This window comes from Elephantulus edwardii, unplaced genomic scaffold, assembly GCF_000299155.1.
Source record: "Elephantulus edwardii isolate Elephantulus edwardi_28Jun2011 unplaced genomic scaffold, EleEdw1.0 scaffold00039, whole genome shotgun sequence".
In the NCBI taxonomy this organism is placed as follows: Eukaryota; Metazoa; Chordata; class Mammalia; order Macroscelidea; family Macroscelididae; genus Elephantulus; species Elephantulus edwardii.
Window position 1 is genome coordinate 20,735,803 of NW_006399789.1, and position 24,283 is coordinate 20,760,085.

At 35.5% G+C, this 24,283-nt stretch overlaps 1 protein-coding gene across 4 annotated transcripts in view; it reads left to right on the plus strand.

Annotated features, from left to right (window-relative positions):
• Positions 1–24,283, plus strand: part of PTPRK (protein tyrosine phosphatase, receptor type, K) — an 801,885-nt gene that overhangs the window by 589,939 nt on the left and 187,663 nt on the right. For all 4 annotated transcript variants that reach the window (XM_006884996.1, XM_006884997.1, XM_006884995.1 and 1 more), the window contains exons 8-11: positions 9,327–9,629; positions 15,604–15,713; positions 17,052–17,253; positions 18,688–18,793. In XM_006884996.1, coding sequence (XP_006885058.1) covers positions 9,327–9,629; positions 15,604–15,713; positions 17,052–17,253; positions 18,688–18,793 — 721 coding nt within the window. The remainder of the gene's footprint in view (positions 1–9,326; positions 9,630–15,603; positions 15,714–17,051; positions 17,254–18,687; positions 18,794–24,283) is intronic.

The following is a 24,283-nucleotide window of genomic DNA, read 5'->3' on the forward strand; positions in this document are numbered from 1 at the left end:
GGTCGCTATGAGTCACAAGTGACTCGACGGCACATAAAACAACAACATACTTGGATTTATAATTACTCATTTGATACTTGACCAATTAAAGAAATTGGGAATAAAGTTTGTATCAAAACATGAAGCAACACTAAACTGCAGTAACTTGGTGGGATGCAGCCAGCATGCTTTGCTTATTTTTCCGTAGTGGTTGGCTAGCAGCACTCATGATGTTGGCTTTTGCTCGTGTTTCTGGTGGAGTGGCTATCTACTGATTTAGGCTGCCCTCAGTAAAAATAGCTGAGGTGGCTCAGACATGCTCAGCAAGTACCTCCTCTTCTAGAAGTGATGGCAGAAGTGTAAGAGCTGACAGAAGCACAGCTTTTTGTGATACAGACTAAGAACTGGTACACTGCCACTTTCCCCTCATTCTGGGTATGAAGCCAAGTGACCAGACAAGGCCCAAATCAAATGCTTGTTGTGAGGACTTCCAGTTGGCACATGGAAAATCATGTGAATACAAGCGAAGATGAAGAAATGGGATCCTCATTCTAACAACTACGGAAGATGCTTGAGTTCTCAGTTTCCATTAGCCCTTGAGCCTAAAATGTATTCAAATTCTTTCTTTCTTGTTTAGAAAAAGGATAACATTTTCCAGCTTTATACTGTGAGCCAGCAGGTATATCTGGCATGCAAAATATTTACCTCATTATTCAGAACAGACTTAAAAGAAGGTAATTAATCTTCTATCTGCAGCTAAAGCAGGTATTGAGAATATCTTTTAGAGTTGGTCATTGCTGCATATAGCTTTTCTCTTGTCCTCTCACCTTTCCAATGCATAATAGCAAGTACTGCTTTACAGATGAGGTATTTATTTTACCTTTTGTGACTGTGTGATTTATACTTAAAATTTTATGCAGAGAGCTCCTCTAACACAGCCAGAGTAGATTCTTCTCCTTTCTTTTAGAAATTAATTTTGTTTTACTTTTTTCTATTTTCAGTTTCATCCAAAGAGTCACTTACAGAGAATTTAAAAAAAAAATAAGACAAAGTAAATGAGGTATTAAGGATTGGGAATAAATTTAAGGCAATTCATTCACTTTAAATGCTTTTATTCTCACCATAGTTTAATAGTATGGATAAGTATTTAGGTGAAAAATGTAAAGGCCTCTAAGCTACAGAAGGTCAAAGACTGCATGCAGTCTTCAATATGGATTTAAGCTCAATATCATGAAGACAAAAATTCTCATGACTGGGCCAATTGAAAACATTCCAATAGAGGGAGAAGAGATTGGGATTGTTAACAATTTCAGCTTACTCAATTCCTCAGTTAACACTTAGCACTAGCAGTCAGAAAATCAAAAGACAAAATGCATTGGAAAAATCTGTTGTCAGGGACCTCTCCTGAGTACTTAAGAACGTCAGTCTAGCAACTAAAATAACACCTGATCCAGGCCATGGTCTTTGCAATTACTTGCTGTGTGTATGCATCAGAGAGCTGGACAATGACTGAGGATGCTAGAAGAATCAATGCGTTTTGGGGCTGGAGAAGAGTATTGAACATACCGTGGTCTGCCAAGAGAACAAACAGATCTGTCCTGGAGAGGGTTAAACTGAGCTGCATTTTTGAGACAAAATGTTTGAAGCTCTTTCTTACATACTTTGAACATGTTGCCAGGAGTGACCAGTCTTGGAGAAGAACATCATTCTTGGAAGTCACAAGAGAAGACCCTGGGTGAAATGAATTTACTCAATTACTGGATTACTGGGGGTAGGTGTATTGGAGACAGAGAAATTAGCTCAATATAGGGCAAGGTTCAGGACTATTGTGTATAATAGAGTCACTATGAGTCACAGGTGACTTGACAGCACATAATAACAGCAACCAATTTTTAACTGCCTGCATTTTGAGAATTACATCTCATAAAACGTCCGTTTGGATTTATCTGGTGGAATAAGAGACATCTTTCCCCCTCTATGTCACTTTGAAATACTGTTCTTTAAAAATGATGTGATTTCTTTGATAGCAATGTCCAAATTTTAATTTTATTAGAATTTCTGATGAACTTCAGTAAGTGTATGGAAAACAGACATAGTGACTTGTTTTCATTTAATTTGAGGAAGTTCTTGGTGTGGTTGTGATGACACAGGATAAATATTGCTTTGACACAGCAAGAGAGCTGAATGAGCCATGCACCCTGTCATTTTACATCCCCCGAGTCTAAAGTATGTCACTTCAGCAACAAAGCTGGAGATACGGCCAGTAGAGCTGACAGTTGTCTTGTGATTATTCCTGAACCTGAGGCTCCTTCATGTTATAGTGCTAATCAAGTCATCTCCCCAACTTATCATTAACTTAATTTGACCCACAGGACCAGAGATAAAATCTTTTTGGCAAGACTAATGATGCTGTAACACTGAAAAAGATGTGCATTGTAAAATCTTGACTATCTGCCATCTTTACAGTGAAGAAAAGCATGCAAATGTTTTTTTCTCTAAAGGGGAAAATACAATGTCTTTTAAAGGACCTGAAATAGTTTGGTTTTATTTTCTCCTCCTTAAGATAGGGCACAGTTAGTTTCTTTCTTTCTTTCTTTCTTTCTTTCTTTCTTTCTTTCTTTCTTTCTTTCTTTCTTTCTTCTTTTTTTTTGTGAGTTCTCTTTTGTGCAGACAATTTATCTCAATTCATTTTTATTTCACATTAACAAATATTTTCTCAGGCAGTCAGAAGATTCACTTCCCTTCTATTTGTTTAGATAAATGGAATGGAAATTGTGCTTTGCAGTTGGCTTTGAGGATTTCTGATGAAACAGGAGCCAGCAGAATGAAGCTCCTGGCATGCTTCAGTGTTCTTCGTTTGTGTACATCCTTGACAAGATCATCTCCCCCCTCCCCCGTTTCACGAGCTTTGGGACGTCTTCTATTTTCCTGTGACTGACAGGAGGATAATAAGTTTTATCATTAAAAACTGATTCTAGGGAAATATGATCCCTGCCCTTGATTCTCTTGCAGCTGCTAAGGCTTTTGTTTTCACATCTCTTTCAGAATAACTGGAGATTATAGCTACAAAAGGAAATAGATATTGACCTGTCATGTCACTTGTTGTTTAGCAAATGCCCCACCCCCACAAAATTGAATCGTCTTTTATCTGTTCTCTAGAACCACTTATTAAATCATCTTGCTGTCAAGAGGTTAACTGGAAGTCAAGTGGCTCTGTCTGTTCATGGTGCCTTTACTTTTATTAACTTTTAGATTATTATTAAGTGATCCTTCATTGTATCCACCAGCCCCAGGAGAAGGACAGGCAGTCTCCTGTGACAGAGCTACAGTCTCAGTAACCCAAAGAGGGATTTCTGGGAGGTGGAATCAATTTTACAGCCGAAGCTTGGGCTTTGCTTTTCCTCTCAATTAGCATTAGATATTGGAGGCATACATTATTGCAGGCACAAATCCCTGACTTATTGGCATTTAAATGAGGGCAGCAGTATGTTATTATGTATTTACTAGTGATATAATCTTGGCTATAGACTTAATGCGTAACTTTTCTGCCGTTCCTTTTTGTTTCCTCTAGATTTCTTATAAGCATTTAGACCGTAACACTTAACAGACAGGTGGAGAATAAGAATAAAAGGAGAGAGGAATACTTTGTAAATTTGCTGATCAATATTTGGAAAGAAAATAGTAATGCTGATATTTCTCACTACATAATTGGATTCTCTTTTTTAACTTGATAAGTAAATTTTTTCACAGTATTTCTTTAAAATTAATAAATGGAGAGAGGGCATGTGGTCAGGAAGGTCCATGGGGAAAAAGACAAGTGTCAGCAAAGGAGAGGACTGTATTTCTCAATTGTCATTTTACTAGAACAGTTAAAAAATGAGAACATTTTTATAAAAGTACACATTTGAAATCTTGTTGTGTACCATCGAGCTGCAACTGACTCGTAGCTGACCCTTCAGTGGGTTTTCACAGGCAGTTAATCATAAGGGAGGAGATTGCTCATCTTCCTCCCACGGGGCAGCCGGTGGCCTCGAACTGTGCCTGCAGGATTACAGTGCAGCTTCGTGCCACTAGGCTACCAAAGCTCCCAGGGAGGGGGGAGGGGGAATACTGAAAAGCTGACAAAGAAAAAGCACCCTTAGGAAATTCTAAAATACTTGACTTTAGTCTCCTTTATTTCACTGTAGATACAGTAATTTAAACTGTTTCTTTATAATTATTCATTTACTGTTATTCCATTAGGAGCTTTTCCCAATGCTAAGCTAGATTGTTTTTGGTTTGTTGTGAGGATTTTTTTGTTCTGTTTGTTTTTTAAATAATCTCTTTTCATACTTAAGGTAGCCTTACACACAATGCATATGTAACATATAAAAACCCCACTACCAGTTAGTCAGTTCTGAATCATTGGAACTTTTCATTTCCAAAAATTTAAATCTTTAAAGGAAGAGACTGCCCTCCTTTCTCCAGTGGTACAGCTGGTAAATTTGAACTGCTAACCTTTCAGTTAGAAACAGTATAAAAGATGCCAGCAGTGCTCCTTTACATGTAAACATAACAGATTCCAAACAGTATCTCTGCTGTTTTCTATAACAATTCAAGTAATTAGTATGATTTGTTGTTGTTATAATGTTCCATCAGGTTGGAAACAACCCAAAGCTTATTCTCCAGAGGGTCTTCAGAGGCAGTATATTGCATGGAAGGAGATTGTCTATCTTTCTCCCATGAAGCAACTAGTGGATTCTAAATGCTGATTCAGAAATGGAAAATATTTATCTGTATGTTTTCATCTACCAAAATAATAATGGAATTAATTGTCAAGCACAGTGAATAATTTAGGCTATTTTATTACTGAGTTCTTGGATAGAATTTTCTTCCAATGACATTCATACTATTAGAACAGTCTGAGGTCATTCCTGTTTATAAAGACTGTAATATAAAAGCCACTTGTGTATAGTTGCCAGCACTTATCAGACCTAATAGAATTCAACAAAGTCATATATATACCAGAGGAAGTCCCACCTCAATAAAAATGGAAATGTGTGGATTATAACAAGTTGTGGCTTACACTGAGAAGAATGGGAATCCCAGAGCACTTGATTGTGCTCATGTGGGAGCTATACCTGGACCAGGAGGCTGTAGTGTGAACCGAGCAGGGGAACACTGCTTGGCTTGGATTTGGGAAGGAAGTGTGCCAGGGTTGTATTCTCTCTCCATATATATCCAATCGATATGATAACATTATTCGAGAGGCTGAATCAGGTGCACCTTAGTCTGAAGACTGACATCATTGCTTCTCCATCATTTTGGAGAGATCACTGACAGTAGATTGGCCCAATTCCTGATTTCCTGACTGCTGATACCAAGGTTCTTGATTATGGATCCAAGAAAGATGAAATCATTGGCAATTTCAACCTTTTCTCTGTTTGTTTTAGATTTTTGTCTTCTTGATGTTACACGCAATTTATATTGAGGCTGTACTGTTTGTCCTCTGTGGTAAGTGTGTCAAGTTTTTCTCACTTCAGTAAGCAAGGTTGTGTCATCTGTATAACTCAGGTTGTTGATGAGTCTTCCTCCAATTCTGATGCCAATCCAATTCTTCTTCATAGATTCCAGCTTCTTGAATGATTTGTCTGATGTAAAACCTTACAGTGTTTCCTTGCTTTGCTCAGAAAAGAGCTTCTTGGTCCGGCATAGGTTTTGCATTATCACAAGTAAGTGTTCTGAGATTCCCAGTCTTCTCACAGTCAAATCCCTTTGCACAGTCAATAAAACATAAATGGACTTTTTCTCTGGTATTCTCTGCTTTTAGTCAGGATCCATCTGACATTACAGTGATATCCCTGGTGCCATGGCCTCTTTTAAATCTAACTTGAACTTCCGGAAGTTTATATCTATGTACTTCTCTGGTCATTTTTGGATTATCTTCAGTATTTTGCTTGCATGTGATTAATAATATAGTAATAATTTCCATATTCTGTTAGATCATCTTTCATGGAAATGGGAAAAAATAGCTCCCTTCTAGTCAGTTGACCAGGTAGCTGTCCTCCAAATTTCCTTGTACACGCTGCAGAGCATGTGCAGAGCTGCATTTTTTAGTTGAGCCTCGTCAACCGGTGTCTCACTGATTCGTGAGGCATTATTTTTTTGCCAAAGCTTTCAGTGCAGCTTGCAAGTCTTCCGTCATCACCATTGACTCTTGTTCATATGATACTTCCTGATATTTTTCAATGTCAGTCAGTACATTTTATTAGTTCATTGACTCTGTGTATTCTTTCCATCTTCATAGATCATTCAAGATTTTGCCTATTGCATGTAAGCCTTGAATTTGTTTTTCAATTCTTTCAACTTTAGAAAGCTGAGTGAGTTCTTCTCTTTTTATTCTTCAACTCCAACTCTTTGCACATTCAATTAAAATATTTTGTTTTGTCTTTTCGACCTGCCCTTTAAGGAAATATTTGTTCATTTCTTTCATTTCAGCATTCTACCCACTCATTTGGCTTCTCTCTGCTCTAATAAAATTCTCATAACCTTTCCAGACTTTCATTTTGGTCTTTTCTTCCTCCTCTATCTTTGTAATGATCATTTGCTGTCTTTGATCTCATCCCACAACTCATGAGGTCTTTGATTTTTACTGTTCAGTTTTATTCTGGAAATTATTTTTTATTCAGGTGGAACAGACTCAAAGTTGTATTTTTGTTCTTGTGGACTAGTTTTTCTTCAGCTTCACTAGGAGCTTCCACATGAGCTATTAATGATCTGTTCCATAGTCAGTACATGGCCTGGTTTTGACTGCTGATACTTTCTCCTACAATTCTTTCCATAGATATAGCCAATCTCTTTCCTATGCAGTTCACCACGTGAGTCCATGTGTGAAATCACATTTTGTGCTATTAAAAAGATCTATTTGCTTTGAATAAATCACTGAAAATACAAAAGTCGGTCATTCTATGTCTGGCCTAATTTCTGTCACCAAGGGACCATTCTCTGTGACAACCATTCCCTCCTCATTTTTGCCAGCTTTTGCATTCATCTTGATTGCATGTTTGGCCAATTTTGGTCTGTAAAATTTGGTAGAAATCTTAAATTTCCTTCTTTTTTGTCTTTAGGTGTTGGTGCATTTATTTGAAAATACTCATTAATAAATCTTCCTTATATGCATATGAATAGTATTTTATTCCTCACAGCATTGTAATTTAGGATAGATCTTAAAATGTTAATTTTAACTATGAATGTAGCTCCATTCTTCCTCAGTTTCTCCTTGTTGGCATTAGAGTTTCCTGGTATAACAGCTGCAAGCATTTGGAAATTGACATGTGGACTGTATGAAATATGAATGTAGGAAAGCTGGAGGTTGTAGAAAATGAGGTAGAATACATGAACATTAACGTTTTAGGCACTAGTAAACTGAGATGGATGGCCATGGGCCATTTTTAATCAGACAATCATGATCTATTATGCAGATAATGAAAAATTGAGGAAGAAGAAATGCTAGAATAAATAATAGAGTAGTAAATATATATTGCTGTTTTCTTCTATTTCTTAACTGTAAATTTCACTCATATACTTTAGGTACTCTCTTGATATATTTTATATTTTCCATTTTAAACGTTTTTAGACTTAAGTGTGATCTTCCTCAAACAGGGCACCTGAATGTGTCTACTGTCTTAAGAGCAACATATTGACAACTTGTCTGAGAATTTATTTGCTGTTCCTAGCTATGATTGGCTGCTCATTTGATTGACTAATCAACTATGATGTTCAGGACAGTTTTCAGCATTTTGCTGAATTAACCTACACATATCATCATCTTACCCGTTCCCCTAGTAAGGAGAATGTTAGTATAGAGCCACATCAGAGAGATTTATTTTTTTAAGTTTTGACAAAACCATATTTTTTCCCCCTCCACTATACCATGGGCAGTTAGAAGAACAAACAAATTTGTCCCAGAAAAGGAGAAACCAGTCTGCTCCTTGGATGCAAATATGCTGAAGCTCCATCTGACATACTTTGGATATGTTGCAAGGGCAAGGAGGGACCAGTCCTTGTAGAGGGACAAAACAAGAGAGGAAGACCCCTGATGAGATGGATTGATTCAGTGACTGGGGTAATGAAAGATTGGCACAGGATAGAGCAGGGTATAGGGCTGTTGCGAATAAGGTTGCTATGAACCACAAGCGAGTTGGCACATAACAACAACAGAGCACATAAAACAAAAGTTATAAGACTAATCTGTGAAATGTCAAAAATTTGATAGACAACATCTATATATCTAAACAGTAGATTCTACTAAAAATTGTGTTTGTGTAATTTAATAGCCTTGTGGTTTTAAACAACCATGTGTATGTCAAACATTGAACTAGAATCCCAATTTTTACTTATCATATGTATACTGTGCTAATTATTTTAACAGAATTGAACATTTAATCTCAAAAATTGAGTTTTGACTTTATTCTACTGGTCAAATCAACATATCGCGATTTTGCTGTGTGTTGATTTCTTTGCTTTGTAGACATCATCTTAAACATGACTTTCATAAAGCAATTATTTTTATTAAGTTAAACTACTTAAGTTGGTCTTGCATGAGGAAAGAATACACTTGGGAAACAGTGATGGATGGCCGCCGGTATTTGGAGTGTCTAACTGTGCCAGTATTTTCCAGTTGATTGAAAATTCCCCTCCCAGTTTGGTCTGGGGGATAGTCAAAGGATTGCCAGACATGTGTGTTTCTTAATGAAAGTCAGAAACAAATAAAAAAGGGAGATAACAATGTGGGTGTCCACATGTGTTCATGACATTTTTCTCTTTTTTTTCCTTTTTGCTTTGATGAACAACATCATTACGGGAATATAAATGGTAATTAATATCCACATCAATTTTTGTAGAGGATAGTTTAATACAACAATTAGAGCAATTAATGTACAGCAAAGCTTGATGACATGACAAATCATAGAGCAGAACGTGTGTTGCCTCTTATCCATATTAGCCAATTCATTTGCTCAATAAGGCCAAAAGACTATAAAGACAAGGGGTTCAGAGGAACAACAGAAAAAATCTAAACATTATAGTCCTGGTTTCAGATACTCACCAACTTTTTTACACACTACTACACATTGTTGAATACATTTTCTTTATCTTCTCATTTGTAAATAATTCTACCTGATTTAATGTTACCTGGATAATATTGAGAATAAATAGAATAAGAGACACGAAGAGAGAATTTCCACTTTTTACGTGATTTGCATTGGTTGTGTCATATTTGCTGTTTGTGTTTTGGGTTTTGGTTGTTTTTTTCCCCCAAAATTATTCATAAGTGATCTTGATTAATGTCTAAATTCTTTCTCTTTCAGAACCAATGAGAACCCCAAAGACTTTAAAGATAGCTGAGATACAGGCAAGACGTATTGCTGTGGACTGGGAATCCTTGGGATACAACATTACTCGTTGCCACACATTTAATGTCACTATCTGCTACCATTATTTTCGTGGTCACAATGAAAGCAAGGCAGACTGTTTGGACATGGACCCCAAAGCCCCTCAGCATGTCGTGAGCCATCTGCCACCTTATACAAACGTCAGCCTCAAGATGATCCTAACCAATCCTGAAGGGAGGAAGGAGAGTGAAGAGACAATCATTCAGACGGATGAAGATGGTATGTTCAGTCTCTTTTACTTAAAAGAGAGAATTCTGCAGTTTGCTTAACATCTCTCTCTATTACCTAAAAATAATAATGGACCCTGAAATCTAAGCAGAAAATTGACAGGAGTTTGACTTAATAAAAATTACTTAACTTTCTTTACAAAAGTATCCAAATACTAAATTAAAAGTATTTTTTTCTTCTCTTTTTATATATCATTGAAGTAGGAATTACAATAAAAGTTTGATACTTTTTGCATTAAAATTCTCAAAGGTCAGTTTCACTATGCATGGCCTTTTCTTATCAATTACATATTGTAATATACACTTAGGTCTTCTAAAAATGCTGATTTTTTTCATTTAACAAAACAATACTAGTACTTTCATCTACCATATATTCAAAAACAATATTCTTGTCTTTTATACATCTCATATTAGTGAAAAAGCTATTCACATTCAAATAACTGTACTGTATCTACTTGCTTATATGCCACTTCTGAATTATTAAGTAATAGAAAGAAACATCTATATTAGCATTAAGTTATGCACATATATGTTATAGCAGTATATGATCAATATGAATATGGATATTTTTTCCTGATTAATATAATTAATAATATCCTGAAGATGCTGATATATGCTCTTTTGATGTAAATTTCATTTTAAAAATATTCCTTTATGAATGATATCATGAATTTTTTAAGTATGCTATATGGTAAGCTCAGGCCAATCTGAACTGGAAGATAGGAATCATGAGCTCTAAGACCTGACTCTAATACCTCTGTAACCTCAGTAAATACTTTCATCTCTCTGGCTTTCTGTTTCTCATCTCTAAATGAAGGGTTTAAACTGGATGATCTCTCAAGTTCCATCCCTTTCTGAAATTCCTTCTACTTAAATAGCTTGACAGCATGGCTACATTTTTATTTGTGTTTCAGAAAACACGATGTATTTCTTACCCAAGTATTCCCAACTTCCTTCACGTTCTGAACTTTGGGGTCAGATCTATAGTTTAGTGCCCACCAAGTATGAAATTGCCATGAAATGACTAATAGGCTATCGTTTCCAGAAATGTTTCTTCTTATTTCAAGCCTTCCCCCTCTGAAAAGTAGAACTGACCTTGATTTGTTCTGATTGTTTCCACTATGATAAGAGGAAGTGAGAGTTCTTTAACCTGAGTTAGCCCAGACTCTGACAGGAACAATTATAGTCCTAACTGTATGAGTGGAATTTTTCTTCAATTCCTAAATTTTTCAAGTATATGCTTCATATATTTTTATGATAAATGTTACAATGTCTGTTTTGAGATAGATAACCTTCTCAGCATTTGAACTTGTACTTAATTGAACCAGTAGTGATATTTTTAGATAGCAAATCTTACCCTTTTATAAAAACGCATGCTCATGCAAAGACGAATGCTTAGGAATACATATTTCATTCGTGAGTAATAGACTTGGACACCTGAGCATAGATCCAGAAGTTTGGAAACAATTTCCATTTCTCACCACAGAAAGTAGAGTAGATACTAAAAATCTGCATGCCACCACAAAACTTATAGCTCATGATTTTAGTAGAGTGTAAGCATATGTTTTATTGTCTAAAAATATAATTTTAGATTATTTTTAATTGGTAATTTTAGCATCAGTTACATGAGTTTTGTACTGCTTTAGCCAGTCACATTTTTAAAAGGCATTTCATTTGCATAGTGACTATTCTCTGTTATAGTTGTCCAACCTGCCTTTTATTCCCAACAATTGTGGCCAGCTTTATATAATTTTCCTCATATTGCATTCAATTTTATGTTGTATTTCTGAGTATACACATTATTAAATTATTAATCAGAGAATATACTGAAATGGATTTTTAAATTATGCACTGGATTGCTCAAACTCAAGACTGCCATTTATTTTATCCAGAGCTAGGCTTCAAAGAGTAGTATCCAATTAGCTATGTATTTCCATTTCAGTATTCTTTGCAGTGCTGGTTCATCTTAACCTTTACTTTAAAAGTTTGCTGGATTTTAATAAATTTCATAAGATTATTATTTGATGTTATCACAAATACAATTTTTACTGAAAAAAATTGAGTGAGTTATTGAGTTTGTTGTTCTTTTTGTTGTATATTTAAAACTTCATGATTAAAATCCCACATTTTCCATGAAGTCTTTCCTATCTGCCCATGTAAGTAAGCATCAGTGCCTACAGACAACACTTTATGTGTCTTTACTGTTTCTGGTTAGTAGGACACAGAATACCTAAATCATAATCTATTGTTGCAAAAGTCTATGGAATATGACAATCTGATTAAGTCAGTCTTAATAAATTGCTGCTGCCCAACATACATTAAAAAAAAACCCCATTATCAGCCATCTAATAAAAAGGTTTGATTTCATGAATAGAATTCAGGGTGCATCCATAAATCATCAGAACAAAGCTAGCATGATTTCCTACCAGAACCCTAAGGTAGAATTTATATTTAATTTATTGCGCACATTTTTTTAACGCATGGAGAGAACATTTTTTGTAGAAACTTTTGTTTTCATTTTTTATTCTAGCATTCATAAAAATCAATTTAGGAAGTTAACTCAGCAAAATAGCTTGTGTAGGGATATTTTTGAGACTTCTAAGCTATTATTAAATATACATTTATTACATTTTAGACACTAAAATGCTTGTTTCATATAATCTTGCCCAATTCACATTTAATTTACCTTCCTTCTTATTTTGAGAGCTCATTTTAGAGACAGTTCCTGCACTCAAAAAAAAAAAAATCATTGAAACAGCTCTTAAGTAACTCATAGTCAGGGGACCCAAAGTCAGCAGTCAATGTCCTTTCAAAGTTGTTGATGTGAAAATCTGGAGTGACATCACCTGGCTATCTGTAGACTGCCATAAGAGTCCCCTTAATGTCATGTTGTAAGTAGAGAAATCATAAGGAAGTGTAGACACTGTCTATATCTGCCTTTGCATTTCTTTGAATATTGTGAATGTTGTTTTTGTCGTGTACCGTTCAGTCAGTTCCACCTCATAAGGACCCTATAAGATGGAGCAGAATTGTCCAGAGGGTTTTCTGTGCTGGGAACAGATCTCCGCCCCCTCCCCCAATGGAGTTAGCAGTGGGTTCCAACTGCCATCTTTTCATTTATTAGTTATCACCTCACAACCATTGTACTTCCCGGACTCCTTAATGTGCTGCTGGTGACTCTCATATGTCTCTGACACATACTCTGACTTGTCCTCTTTGTTATGAGTCTGTGTTGTGGTTCATTTATAGGTCATTATCTGCCCTAATCACTCAATTTCCCAAAGTTTCCTGACAAACAACTTTACCCTCTTACAATATTACCTGTATGTACTTAAAATGAATCCTATAGGCATAGTGGAATCTGATTAAGAAAAGCCTAGAAATGCACAAATACTGAAGAAGCTGTGCTGCTCTCTGATTCTGCCCCTTTTGGTGGAGAATTATGCAAACATTTTAAAGTACTCCTGTAGAGAGGGTTTTTTTTCAAGTATTTTATATATGTTATGAATAAAAGCTAGTCTCTGGAAACATCAAGCTTGGTAAAGTAGAGGTCAATCAATGATCAAGAAATCCCTCCAGGAGATGGACTAATACAGTGGCTGCAAGAAAAAAAAAACTATGAGGATGACATGTTGCTGTTGTTGTATGCCATCAAGTCAGAACTGACCCATCGCTGACCCTCCCGCAGGTTTTCAGAGGCAGTGAACCCCTTGACAGGAGTTTGTCTATCCTTCCTCCTATAAAGCAGTGGGTGGATTTGAACCACATACTTTTGTGATTGTAGCACAGCTTCTTACCTCCTGGCCACGATGGCACAGGAATGAAGAACAGTTAATTCTGTTATATGTAGGCTCCCTAAGAATATGTAACCTACTTCAAAGGTACCTTGCAACAACATTTGTGCACAATTTAAAACCTCTTCCCATTTAATAATATTTGCAGATCACATAGTGTTGAGTGAACATAGGTGTTAATCATTTTAATACTTGAAAGTTATTACTTTTTTAATAATAAAATTACTAAATATAATATAAATTTAATAACATTTTTTAAATTATTACATTTTTAATAATATAATGGAGCTCTGGTGTCCCAGTAGCAAGAAGCTGTGCTGAAACCCTAAAGGCAGGAAGCTCGAGGCTAACAGCTGCTCCAGGGAAGAAGGATGAGCAAAGTCATTCGTGCAGTTAATTGACTCTGACAACCCACTGGAGGGTCAGCTATGGGTCAGTTCCAACTCACTATTATACAACAACACTAATATAATAATAGTTATCCATTTTGGGGGAGGTTTCCCTCATCCCTCCATCACTTCCATGAGAGATATCTAAATGTTGAGGTTTGTTTTTCCCTAATTGTTTCCAGAGGCTTACACTGCTTGAGTGGAAGGGGGGAAAGTCAGATATTGCCTGAGACAATAAACAAACGTCCATGGCAACCTCAGCTAATGCCGTAGTTTGCACAGAGGGGCTGTGAGGACACACTTGTCTTGAACAAAGAGGGAGTCCAAGCCTTCAGGGTAACTTCTTTCCAACCTTTCTAATGAGAGATGTATGAACAAATCTTCAGAAGTTTTGTATTGACATCTCCTGTTTATAGTTCTTTTCCTCCCTGAATTTATTACAAACATGCCAAATTATGTCGGCTGTCCCAGAAGTCATAAAATCATTCATAGTCTCCTCATAGATGAAATAAATCTTACTTTTGTAACATATCATTCGCAATTTCTTGATGCTGCTAGACACAGTGCAAAGCGTTTCCTTTGATCCAATGATTTTTAATTTATTCCCATCCTCACCAAATTGCTCAATACTTTGAAACTGCATTTCTTGATAATGTCATGTGTGAAGTTCACTGAAATGTTAGATTAAGGAAAATATTAATTAAAAACCATACTTGCACAATATTAGAGTTGGTATTTTCAAAGGAAACAGGTTTTGCAGCAAATTAGAATATGTAGTAGTATATTTTATAAAATATTTGTTAGTTCTTTACCTTTTCTAAATATGTAGGATATATTCCTCTTTCCATTTCTCAGAACTAAGCACTATTTATAACTATTTATTTGAATAAATATTCCAAGTAGACATTTATATACATGTATGTAAAAGGAAAACATACAGTATAAAATGAATCTTGAATCTTGTACTTTTTCAATTGAAGGTGGCAAAAGTACCCAGTGTCCCATGAATGTTGAGGGTTATAGGAAGGACATTTGCAAATAAATAGTGCAGGCTTCTTAAGTCATGTCATACCTGGGAATACCTCAGACCTCCTATGTTGATTATTTCTTTGTAAGCAAGTCTGATGCTTTAACATATCTACTTCAGAGCTTCAAAAGAATGCCATTTTATTTAAAAGACTAAGGGAATGACAATGAAACCATTAATTCTAAGAATATTTTGTAGAACTTGTTGTCTCCAACAGTCTGTTTATATAAATTTAATAATTACTGTTTCATAAGTCAAGTTGACTGTTAAGGAGCTTTTCAGTTCAGTGCTATGTGATTTGATTTTTTTATTCCAAGCAGTGTTAATTATTACTCTAATTCATTATTTTATGAACTTTGTTTATGGAAACTCTTTAGGGGCTTATCATAATCTTCAAAAAAATCTTTCCGGGAAATAGAGCTCTGTTCTTGAAACAAATTACAAATGAGATCCTCGTGTTATTAGAGGTATACAACAGAGAAAACTACACTGTACAATTTATTCAATTCTCTGAGGTAATAGAATATTCTTTTGAATAAAACTAACTTTGCATTTACAAATTTCCTGTGTTAGAGGCTTACAGATTGACTTTAATTTCTCAAATATCAAAAAAATGTCAGAAGGCTCATCATTCAGCTTATTTTTCTTTAAAAAGCACATTCTTAAATTTTTTTAATGTCTGGTTTATTTAGGCTGTCACATTTCTAATGTGAAGAGCTTCTAACAACAACAGTAACAAATTATATGTTTTTGTAGTGCCAGGACCTGTACCAGCCAAGTCTCTTAAAGGAACATCCTTTGAAAATAAGATTTTCTTGAACTGGAAAGAACCTTTGGATCCAAATGGAATCATCACTCAATACGAGGTATTGGGAGAATCAGAAAAATAACTGAAATATGAATTGAAGAGAGAAGAGGGGGGACAGAGGAAAAGTTTGAGGGAAATGGTGGAAGAGTCAGTATTAGAGGATTAAAATCTCTAGCAGTGTCCTCTGTTTTGATTAACAAATCCATCGATCCCAAGATTGAGACTCAAAAAGAGTGTTGTCTGATAACTATAATTTTCAGATTCCTAAATTTAACTGCACTTTTTAAACAGATTTGGCCTTGTCAGACTCACTGATGGTTGCAATAAAAGCTACGTGTGTAAAATTAAGACACTTGTATATCAGACTGTGGTTTAGGTAAGAATGTTGAATATTATTAGTGCTTTCAGAGTATGGAAGAAATCTAAAAAAAAAAAAACCGCAAAGACACATTACTTACCCAACTAATCCAAAGCTTCAATTAAACTCTGAACATAAATCATTACCTAACTTTAAACTGTATAAAACACTGATAAACTGTGCAAAACTCAGTGTAATTCTACCATTAAATGCCTAAATTTCTCGTGGCTATTGAATGCTTCCAGATTCCTAATGAAACAGCAGTTTAAGTCTTTGACTTGTACTCCCTTCTCACTTTGCTGTCAATTTGGAGCCAACTCAAAACTAACACTGTTGCAGGTTTTCAGAGGCTGTAACTGCCCAGGAGGAGAATGCTCCTCTTTCCCTCAGGGAGTAATAGGTGAAATTGACCTCCTCACGTTTGGGTTGGCAACCTAACTCCCTAAAACTCCTCCTGAGTTCTCTTCTAACTAGAGGGTTTGCATTTAAAACTCATCAGTTGCTCTGTGGGAGAAGGATGTGACTGTGACGATCAATCCATAAAGATTTATAGCCTTAAAAACCCCACTAAGGCAATTCTGCCCTGTCCTTCAGGGTGTGTATGAGTCAGAATCAATTCAAAAGCACTGAATTTCATTTGACTTCGTTATGGGGTCCAAAATGGGAGCGGGACGCACTAGCATAGTTTTATAATATGTGTGACTCAAAGAATATTCATCGATGTTCTAATTGTAAGAATTAGTATGAATATGTATTAATATTTAAGTATATTAGTGAATTATTTCATGCTTTTTTAAGGCAAATGACAGGTTATATATTGGTCTGGTCAAATAAAACCAGATTTATATATGGGTGAATAAATGAACAAAGAGTTTAAAAAATAACTATAGAAAATGAGAAGGAATAGAGTGAAACAGATTTTTGTATTTGACAGCAGAGAGATGCTTTTTAGCAAATTATCTTATTTAAGAAGGATTTATTTATGATTTAACATGATTTACATTAGATGTGTAACAGGAGATTTATTTCTTAAAACAGGTCAGCTATAGCAGCATAAGATCATTCGATCCTGCGGTTCCCGTGGCCGGACCACCCCAGACAGTATCAAATTTATGGAACAGTACACACCATGTCTTTATGCATCTTCACCCAGGGACTACTTACCAGTTTTTCATAAGAGCCAGCACAGTTAAAGGTTTTGGACCAGCCACAGCCATTAATGTGACAACCAATATTTCAGGTATGCAAATTCATAAATTGCAAACAGGATTGACCATGCTCATGTTTTGCAATTGCATTCACTGGAGAATCACATACATACAAATGTTTGTGGATGATTGAAGACGTTCTAAAGACTCATTTGTACATAAAATATTAACTTTTTCTGAGTCCATGCCCAAATAGATCTCAAATAGTCACCTTATATTTGCAATGTTCTTTTAATAATTTTTATTAAAATTTTCCAAAGTTTATGATAGACAGAAATAGACCTATTATGTCTTTGAAGAGTGGGTAATTAATATACCATCAGACTTTTATTAAATGGATGTGCTTGCTAATACTATATCATATACCAAATCTGTGTTCTAATTTGCTGATTTCTTGATAGTCTTAAACAAATAGGTATTTTTCTTTCTCTCTTAGCAATTTTGCATGAATGTATAGGCATCTAAATTTGTAAAATAACAATATGCAGGAGAACTTACATTGATAAACTAGAATATAACTAAATTTCACTTTACATGATACAAATATATAGCTTGTACTTGATAAAATTGATTATATCTGATTTCTCCTTTCAGCAAATCATTGAAACTTTATTATTGCTGGGAGTCACATTGTAATATGCCATAAGTTTACTCCAGCTTACTTGTTTTATCCTATTTATTTAAGATTACAAAAATAAATCTATGGTATAGACCTAATGAAAGAGTGTTTGAATCATAATTATTTTAAAGAATCATGCATTTAAGATATTAAATATCTTGAATTTTAAATCTAAAATCCTCAATTTGTTAGATATCATTTACTCTGAATTCTTTCTGATAATGCACATAATTTACTGAATATAATTTCTTTCCGCAAAGATATAATTCAAAGCCATTCTGAAGTTGTTTTTTATATAAGTTTAGGCAGTCTCTCCTTTTAACTTTCTCCTTTTAAAAATCTGGAAACTCATAATCTAAGGATTCTTTTCCCATTCAGCACACTTGCTTGACAGACTTTTTTTTATAGTGTTAAAAATGGCCCAGAAAAGAATGCTGGGGTGTTCCTAACAATTTAATCATTAATGGTACTGTCTCACCACGTAGTCTTTCTCTCAACTCCTGCAATACACAACTCTATGTGCGTCTCTGTAACTAAGAGCTCCAAATTCTGTGTTGTTACTCCCTATTCCTGTGCCATTATTGCTGATTTCAAAGTTTCAGGAAAGTAAAGCTACAGTATCTTCACAATGTCGTTGGAATGTGTATGACAAATCATCAAATTCAATAAGAAATTATGTCAATACTTTCCAATACCTTAGATTTCCAGAGTTACTATTCAGTGGTATTTATTACCCTACAAGATAAGATACATCTTTGATAATCATAATATGAGTATTTCTTCTTCTTAAACTGTGATATTAGTGTCAGTTGATTTAAATATGTTTTTCTCTTTCCTTACATATCAGCTCCGACTTTACCTGACTACGAAGGAGTTGATGCCTCTCTCAATGAAACTGCCACCACAATAACTGTATTATTGAGACCAGCACAGGCCAAAGGTGCACCTATCAGGTAAGAGGGACAAAAAATAGTTAAAGGGAGGGACAAAATAATAAAGGAAATAAACAACCCACTATGAAAGATGTTCGATAGTTGCTTCAACAAAACTGAAACTCATTGCTGTCAAAAACCCACTCGTAGCTGACCTTGTGAAGGGTTTTCGGAAGCTCTAAGCAGCATGAGGAGAGATTTCTGAGAAGCTGGTGGATACAAACCCTCTGCCTTTGATTTGACAATCCACTATGCCGCTGGCTTAAGAGTCAACACACTGTCCCATTCTTCATGTAGAGTCATTTCACAATCACCATCAGAGAAGTATTACTTCTATTATGTCTTCATTTTTTTCATTTTTTCCCCCAGGTTGATGACAGGTTGATATATAGTTAAGAATAAAATTCTAAAGAGATTTTTATGATATTCATGAATTGAATCATTCATCCATCTCTTGGCACTATTTAATTCCAGATTGTTGCTCTTTTTCCCCCTCTAAGACCATTTCATTTCATTCCCTATGTTGGTATCTATGGAACATGAGCTTTGAAGATATTTGCCAGAAATAAAATGAGAAAATAACTCCTGTCCAGTGTAGTAAATCAGTTATGAATAATTTCATATGAATGATTGAAAATAGGAGGAAGCTTTGAGGAAATAAAAATAGAATCGTTAAATGAATGCAGCCCTGTGACCTTTTAATGTCTGAATTGTTCCTTATCTGGAATTGCATAGTAAATATTAAAATCATGTGGCCATGCCATTTTTCTTTTCGATATTGGAACTATTTCATATTCTTTAATGACCCTAATCTTCAGGAAAATTGAAAGCCGTGTTTTTTTCAGATATTAGATCAAATTATTCCAATCACTATATGATTTTCAGCAAAATTCCACTTAAAATTGTAGGCTTTGTGTATATTTTATCATCAACGTTCTCTGGGGAAGTAAATCAAGAATAATGTTATTGTAGGTATTCCTTAAATGAATCCTCTCAAGTTGTTTCATTTTAAAAAATAAAAATAACTTTGATCTTTCTATAAAATCAATATGGTTGAGTTTATGAGTATATGTTTGCAATTCAGATACCTTTGTACCACTATAAACTTGGTGGAGGGCATGGGGACAGGGGAAAAATATTTTCTTACTTAAATAAAGAAAACACTGATAGAACAACTTGAGCCTATACAGTTAACGATCTTTACTTTTGCCTGGCGGAAACTCACAAGACCAGCACAGCAGAGGAAAAGAAATGGCTGAGTATACTTGTAACATAAACAATTACAAAGCATTCGCTTCTTGAAAATTCAACGTAAATAACTGGTGCTATTCATGAATCAATAATTGGTGAATGAGTCTGATTGCTGATCCAAAGCCGAAAGAAAAAAATTCTTCATTCAGCGGCTTTTCTCTATTGACAAGCAATCATGGTCACTCACATGTTCCTACCTGTGATAAAATTTACTTTGTCATTGTTCAAGTCTACTGTTTCTGTTTCAATGAGCTATTAGAGTACTTGTGTTTGCTTTTTGTAGGTCATGTATTTGAGTGAATTCAGCTTTACTTTATATGAATTGCAGGATGTGGTGGTTGTTATTATTGCACAATTGTGTAATGCAGTTTATAGTCTTTATTCACTTAATTTATTCCACAAATACTAACTGATCATATACTATGTTCCAGAAACATAAATAAAGATGGAAATATTACAACCAAGCACAGAAATTTAGAGCCCAGTTATAATGTACCTGTGACTTTTAAATCACCATGGTGAAGTAGTGTGTAAGGAGTTGCCCTATTGACCCTAAAGATCAAGCATATCTGGAAGTTTAAATCCACCAATGGCTCTGGGGAAGATGGGAAGTCTCTTCCCATTATGATTTACAGCCTTGGAAACCCAACAGAGGATCTGTATGAGTTTGAATTGACTTGATGGCAACAAGTTCAGAAAGTTATCTTTTTTTAATTAGTAAGCATATTACTGATCAGATTATTTTAAATCAAAAGTCTTCCCTCTATTTGTTTTGTTTACTATTAAGGGTCAATAAGACCTGTGGGAAATGTTAAATAAAAACAATTCTTGGACAATCTTATACCCACCTTCTCTGAAATTGGAAATGCACTTGTTTTGTATTTGTTGCAAATATATGTTACCATTTCTGGAATTTAATTTAGTGACTAACAACTTCAGAGTAATTTGGAGAGTCTTTCACTCATTGTCATTCACTGAGACAGAACTGATGTAGAGCTGACCCTTCAGTAGAATTTTTCAGAGGCATAGAAGAAGATAGCTTATCTCTCTCCCCTGCAGGGTCACTGGTGGATTGATATTGACGAGGAGGCTTGGCCATTGGGTTAGAAGCACAATTCTACACATTGGCGACCAAAGGTCTCATATAGGAGAACAGTACTTATGAAAATAGTACAACTGACATGGAGGCGTCTGCATCTGACCACCACTGACTCCACACAGGATAAGAGACCTCATCCATAACATGAACAATGTGACGCTAATTCCGATGAGAATCAGATTGGCCCCATGCTCCCTGTACCTACTTATAGCAATTTTAAAACTATCTCTCCCAAAGCTCTCACTGATCTGCTACTAAGCACATTCATTAGTTGGAATGGCTACACAGATCACACAAGCAATACTCACAAATAGGTGGTTTATTAGAGAGTGATGAGTTACAATTCAGCTAAGAAACAGGATGTTTGTTGTTGTGGTGGTTGTTGTTGTTGTTGTTGTTGTTGTGTACTGTTGAGTCAAAACCAACCCGTAGCTGACCCTCTGGTGGGTTTTTAGAGGCAGTTAATTGCCTGAGAGGAGATTGCCCGTTCTTCTCCGGCGCAGCAGCTGGTGGACTCAAACTGTGTGACTTCAGGTTGTAGTACAGCTTCTTGCCGCTAGGCTAGCAGAGCTCCAGGAAATAGGGTATAATTCTTTAATGAAGTTAGCTTATCAGGAATGTTCTTAGACCCTTTACCCTTCAGCCTCATAGCTCTGGGAAACTGTTGGACAGCCCTTTTAGTCCTATCAGTTATGAGGTCTACTCGCCAGACCTCTACCAATAAACATAAGCAGAGACCCTTGACTCTGGCCCCATGGGTTGTTCTACTTCACCTCTGTCTCACGTTGTGAAACCAAGTTGTTCCTTGGAGGCAAGGATTTTGAAGCTCTGTCTCACACACTGTGAGCATGTGGCCAGGAAGGACCAGTCCTTGAAGAAGGACATCGTACTTGGAAGGATGGAGGAACAGCACAGAATAAGAAGTCCTAGGATGAGATGGTTTGACACAGTAACTGGATTAAAGAGGATAAGAGTGTTAGAAACCATGCTGTTGGAGCAGGATAGAGCAGAATTCAGAAATACTGTGCATAATAGAATCTCTAAGAGCTGTAGTCGAATAGACGATACATAACAACCACCATGAGTCCTGGGGAAGAATGTTTTCCTACTAGTAGTCCATCCTACCTTCTGTCTTTATTTATTGTGTTGTAATGATTTATCCAACTTTCTGGGGTCACCTCTAGGTAGAAATCAGATAATAGAACAAATATTCCGAACTGGACATTCAACCTCAAATAAATCCTACCTCCTTTGTCCTTTGACTCTACTAGTCATGGAGCTTGTCTTTCTTTTTCTGGCCACACTCCTACCTGCAATCTTGCTACTAGTAACAAGAGCCTTAAGCTCCACCACTTCCTTCAAAATGATGGTCTAATGCAAGTGATCAATTTTTCTCAGCACTCAATTTGTTTGGTACCTCAAACTGTTACTGCCTTTATTTCAAACTCCATCACTCCCTTTAGATGTACCTGAAGCCAGTAGCCATTACACTATTACCAATTTTTGTCAGAAATCCATTGTCCCAACTCTTGTGGAAATATCACTTATTTCTTCCCTAGTCTTTCTAATGTCAAACAAACCCAAATACGAAAAAAAAGCCTCTAAAATAGCAACAAGGAAACCCTATAAAAATTATTTTTTCGATTTCATTTTTATTCAAAATTTGTATCTATCATTTAGGGGTTTTTTAAATTTAATTTTATTATAAAAATGGTAGTAGTAGTTAATTGAGAAATTCATTGACTAATTAGCGTTCCGTACTTATAAGGTACTGAGCTAGATATTTAGAATACAAATTCAATTAAGTCCACTAGTAGATGGTCTTGAGTGGGAATAGTAGACTGCAGATTAATAGCAGACAGTGCAATGTGACAAGTAAAACGATAACTGTTGGAAATTGTGGTATGAGAGCTGCGTTTTGAAGAAATAGAGATGAATTCAGCCAAGAGTCACCCTGACAAGCTGGGAGAGACTGTTGTGAAGAGAAGAGGCAATGACTCTACGTGTAAAGGAAGCTGTGGTAGTGCAGCTGCACCAGAGCTTGGTTTCAAGGACTCTTAGTGGATCATATCATCTAGAGAGAAGGATGTGTGGAAGAGTGGCAACAGATGAGGCTGGTGAGATAAACAGTGGCCAGTGTGGGAGGCTGTGAGCACTAGCCTGAAAACTGAAAGAAGCCCCTGTGAGACTAAGCAGAAAATGAGCACAGTTTTAATTGCAGAAAAATCATGACTGATGTAAAGATGATGGACTGTAGGTAACAAGACTAGAGGCTGAGAGAGCCTGGTGTGACGTGATCTTGGGCCACCTGATCTTGGGCAGTAGCAATGGAAATGCAGGTGAAGGAGGCAGGGGCTTCTCTACCAGGAGTTTTACATGAGTAAGTTGTAGAAAACTTAGTGACACATAAGAAGGGAAAGGAGCTGGAGTACGTGCAGTAAGAAATGACAGTGGCCTTTTATTTTAGAAGTGACATAAGAACAAGAAGTCATGTAACCGAAAATGTATTGGTTTTTTGCAGTTCTTAAATAACAGTGAATGTTTTTAGTATAGTTACCTCAACTTAAAAAAAAATGTGTCTTTTTGAAGTCAGTTCTTTTGTGTGTTTTCCCTCTTACCAATATTTTCACCACATTTTAGCTCTAAAAGATCATGTTGTTTGTAGAATATCAATGCACATCTTGATAAAAATCTTGTTCTAAATAATTCAGCATTGCCCACCACTTGTTCCTTCTGTTATCCATTAAGGCTGTTTCCATGTGCTAATGTAAAACACGTGAAGTGTAATTCTAGCAAGTATAGTTCTTTGACAAAATATATATTTTATTTATAAGCATTCTAAAGAATGAAAGTTTTAGAATCGTATAACCAACATCAGCCTACTATCCTTAAAATTAATATCATTTGACAAACATGTCTGTAAATAAAAATGAAAACCTCTAATAAATTCTTTAGAATGAATATTTTCTTTTCTTTCTCAGTTATTCAAAAACCTATTCCAGTGCTAACCTATGTATATAACTATAACACATAGAATGGCTCATTTGTCAAAGATTGACCCAATGTAACTGTTTTCAGAAAATGCGAGTCACTCTAGTAATAGAAAAAAGCATTGAGAATAATTTCTCTATTGAAGCTCAGTTTATTGTAAAATATAACAA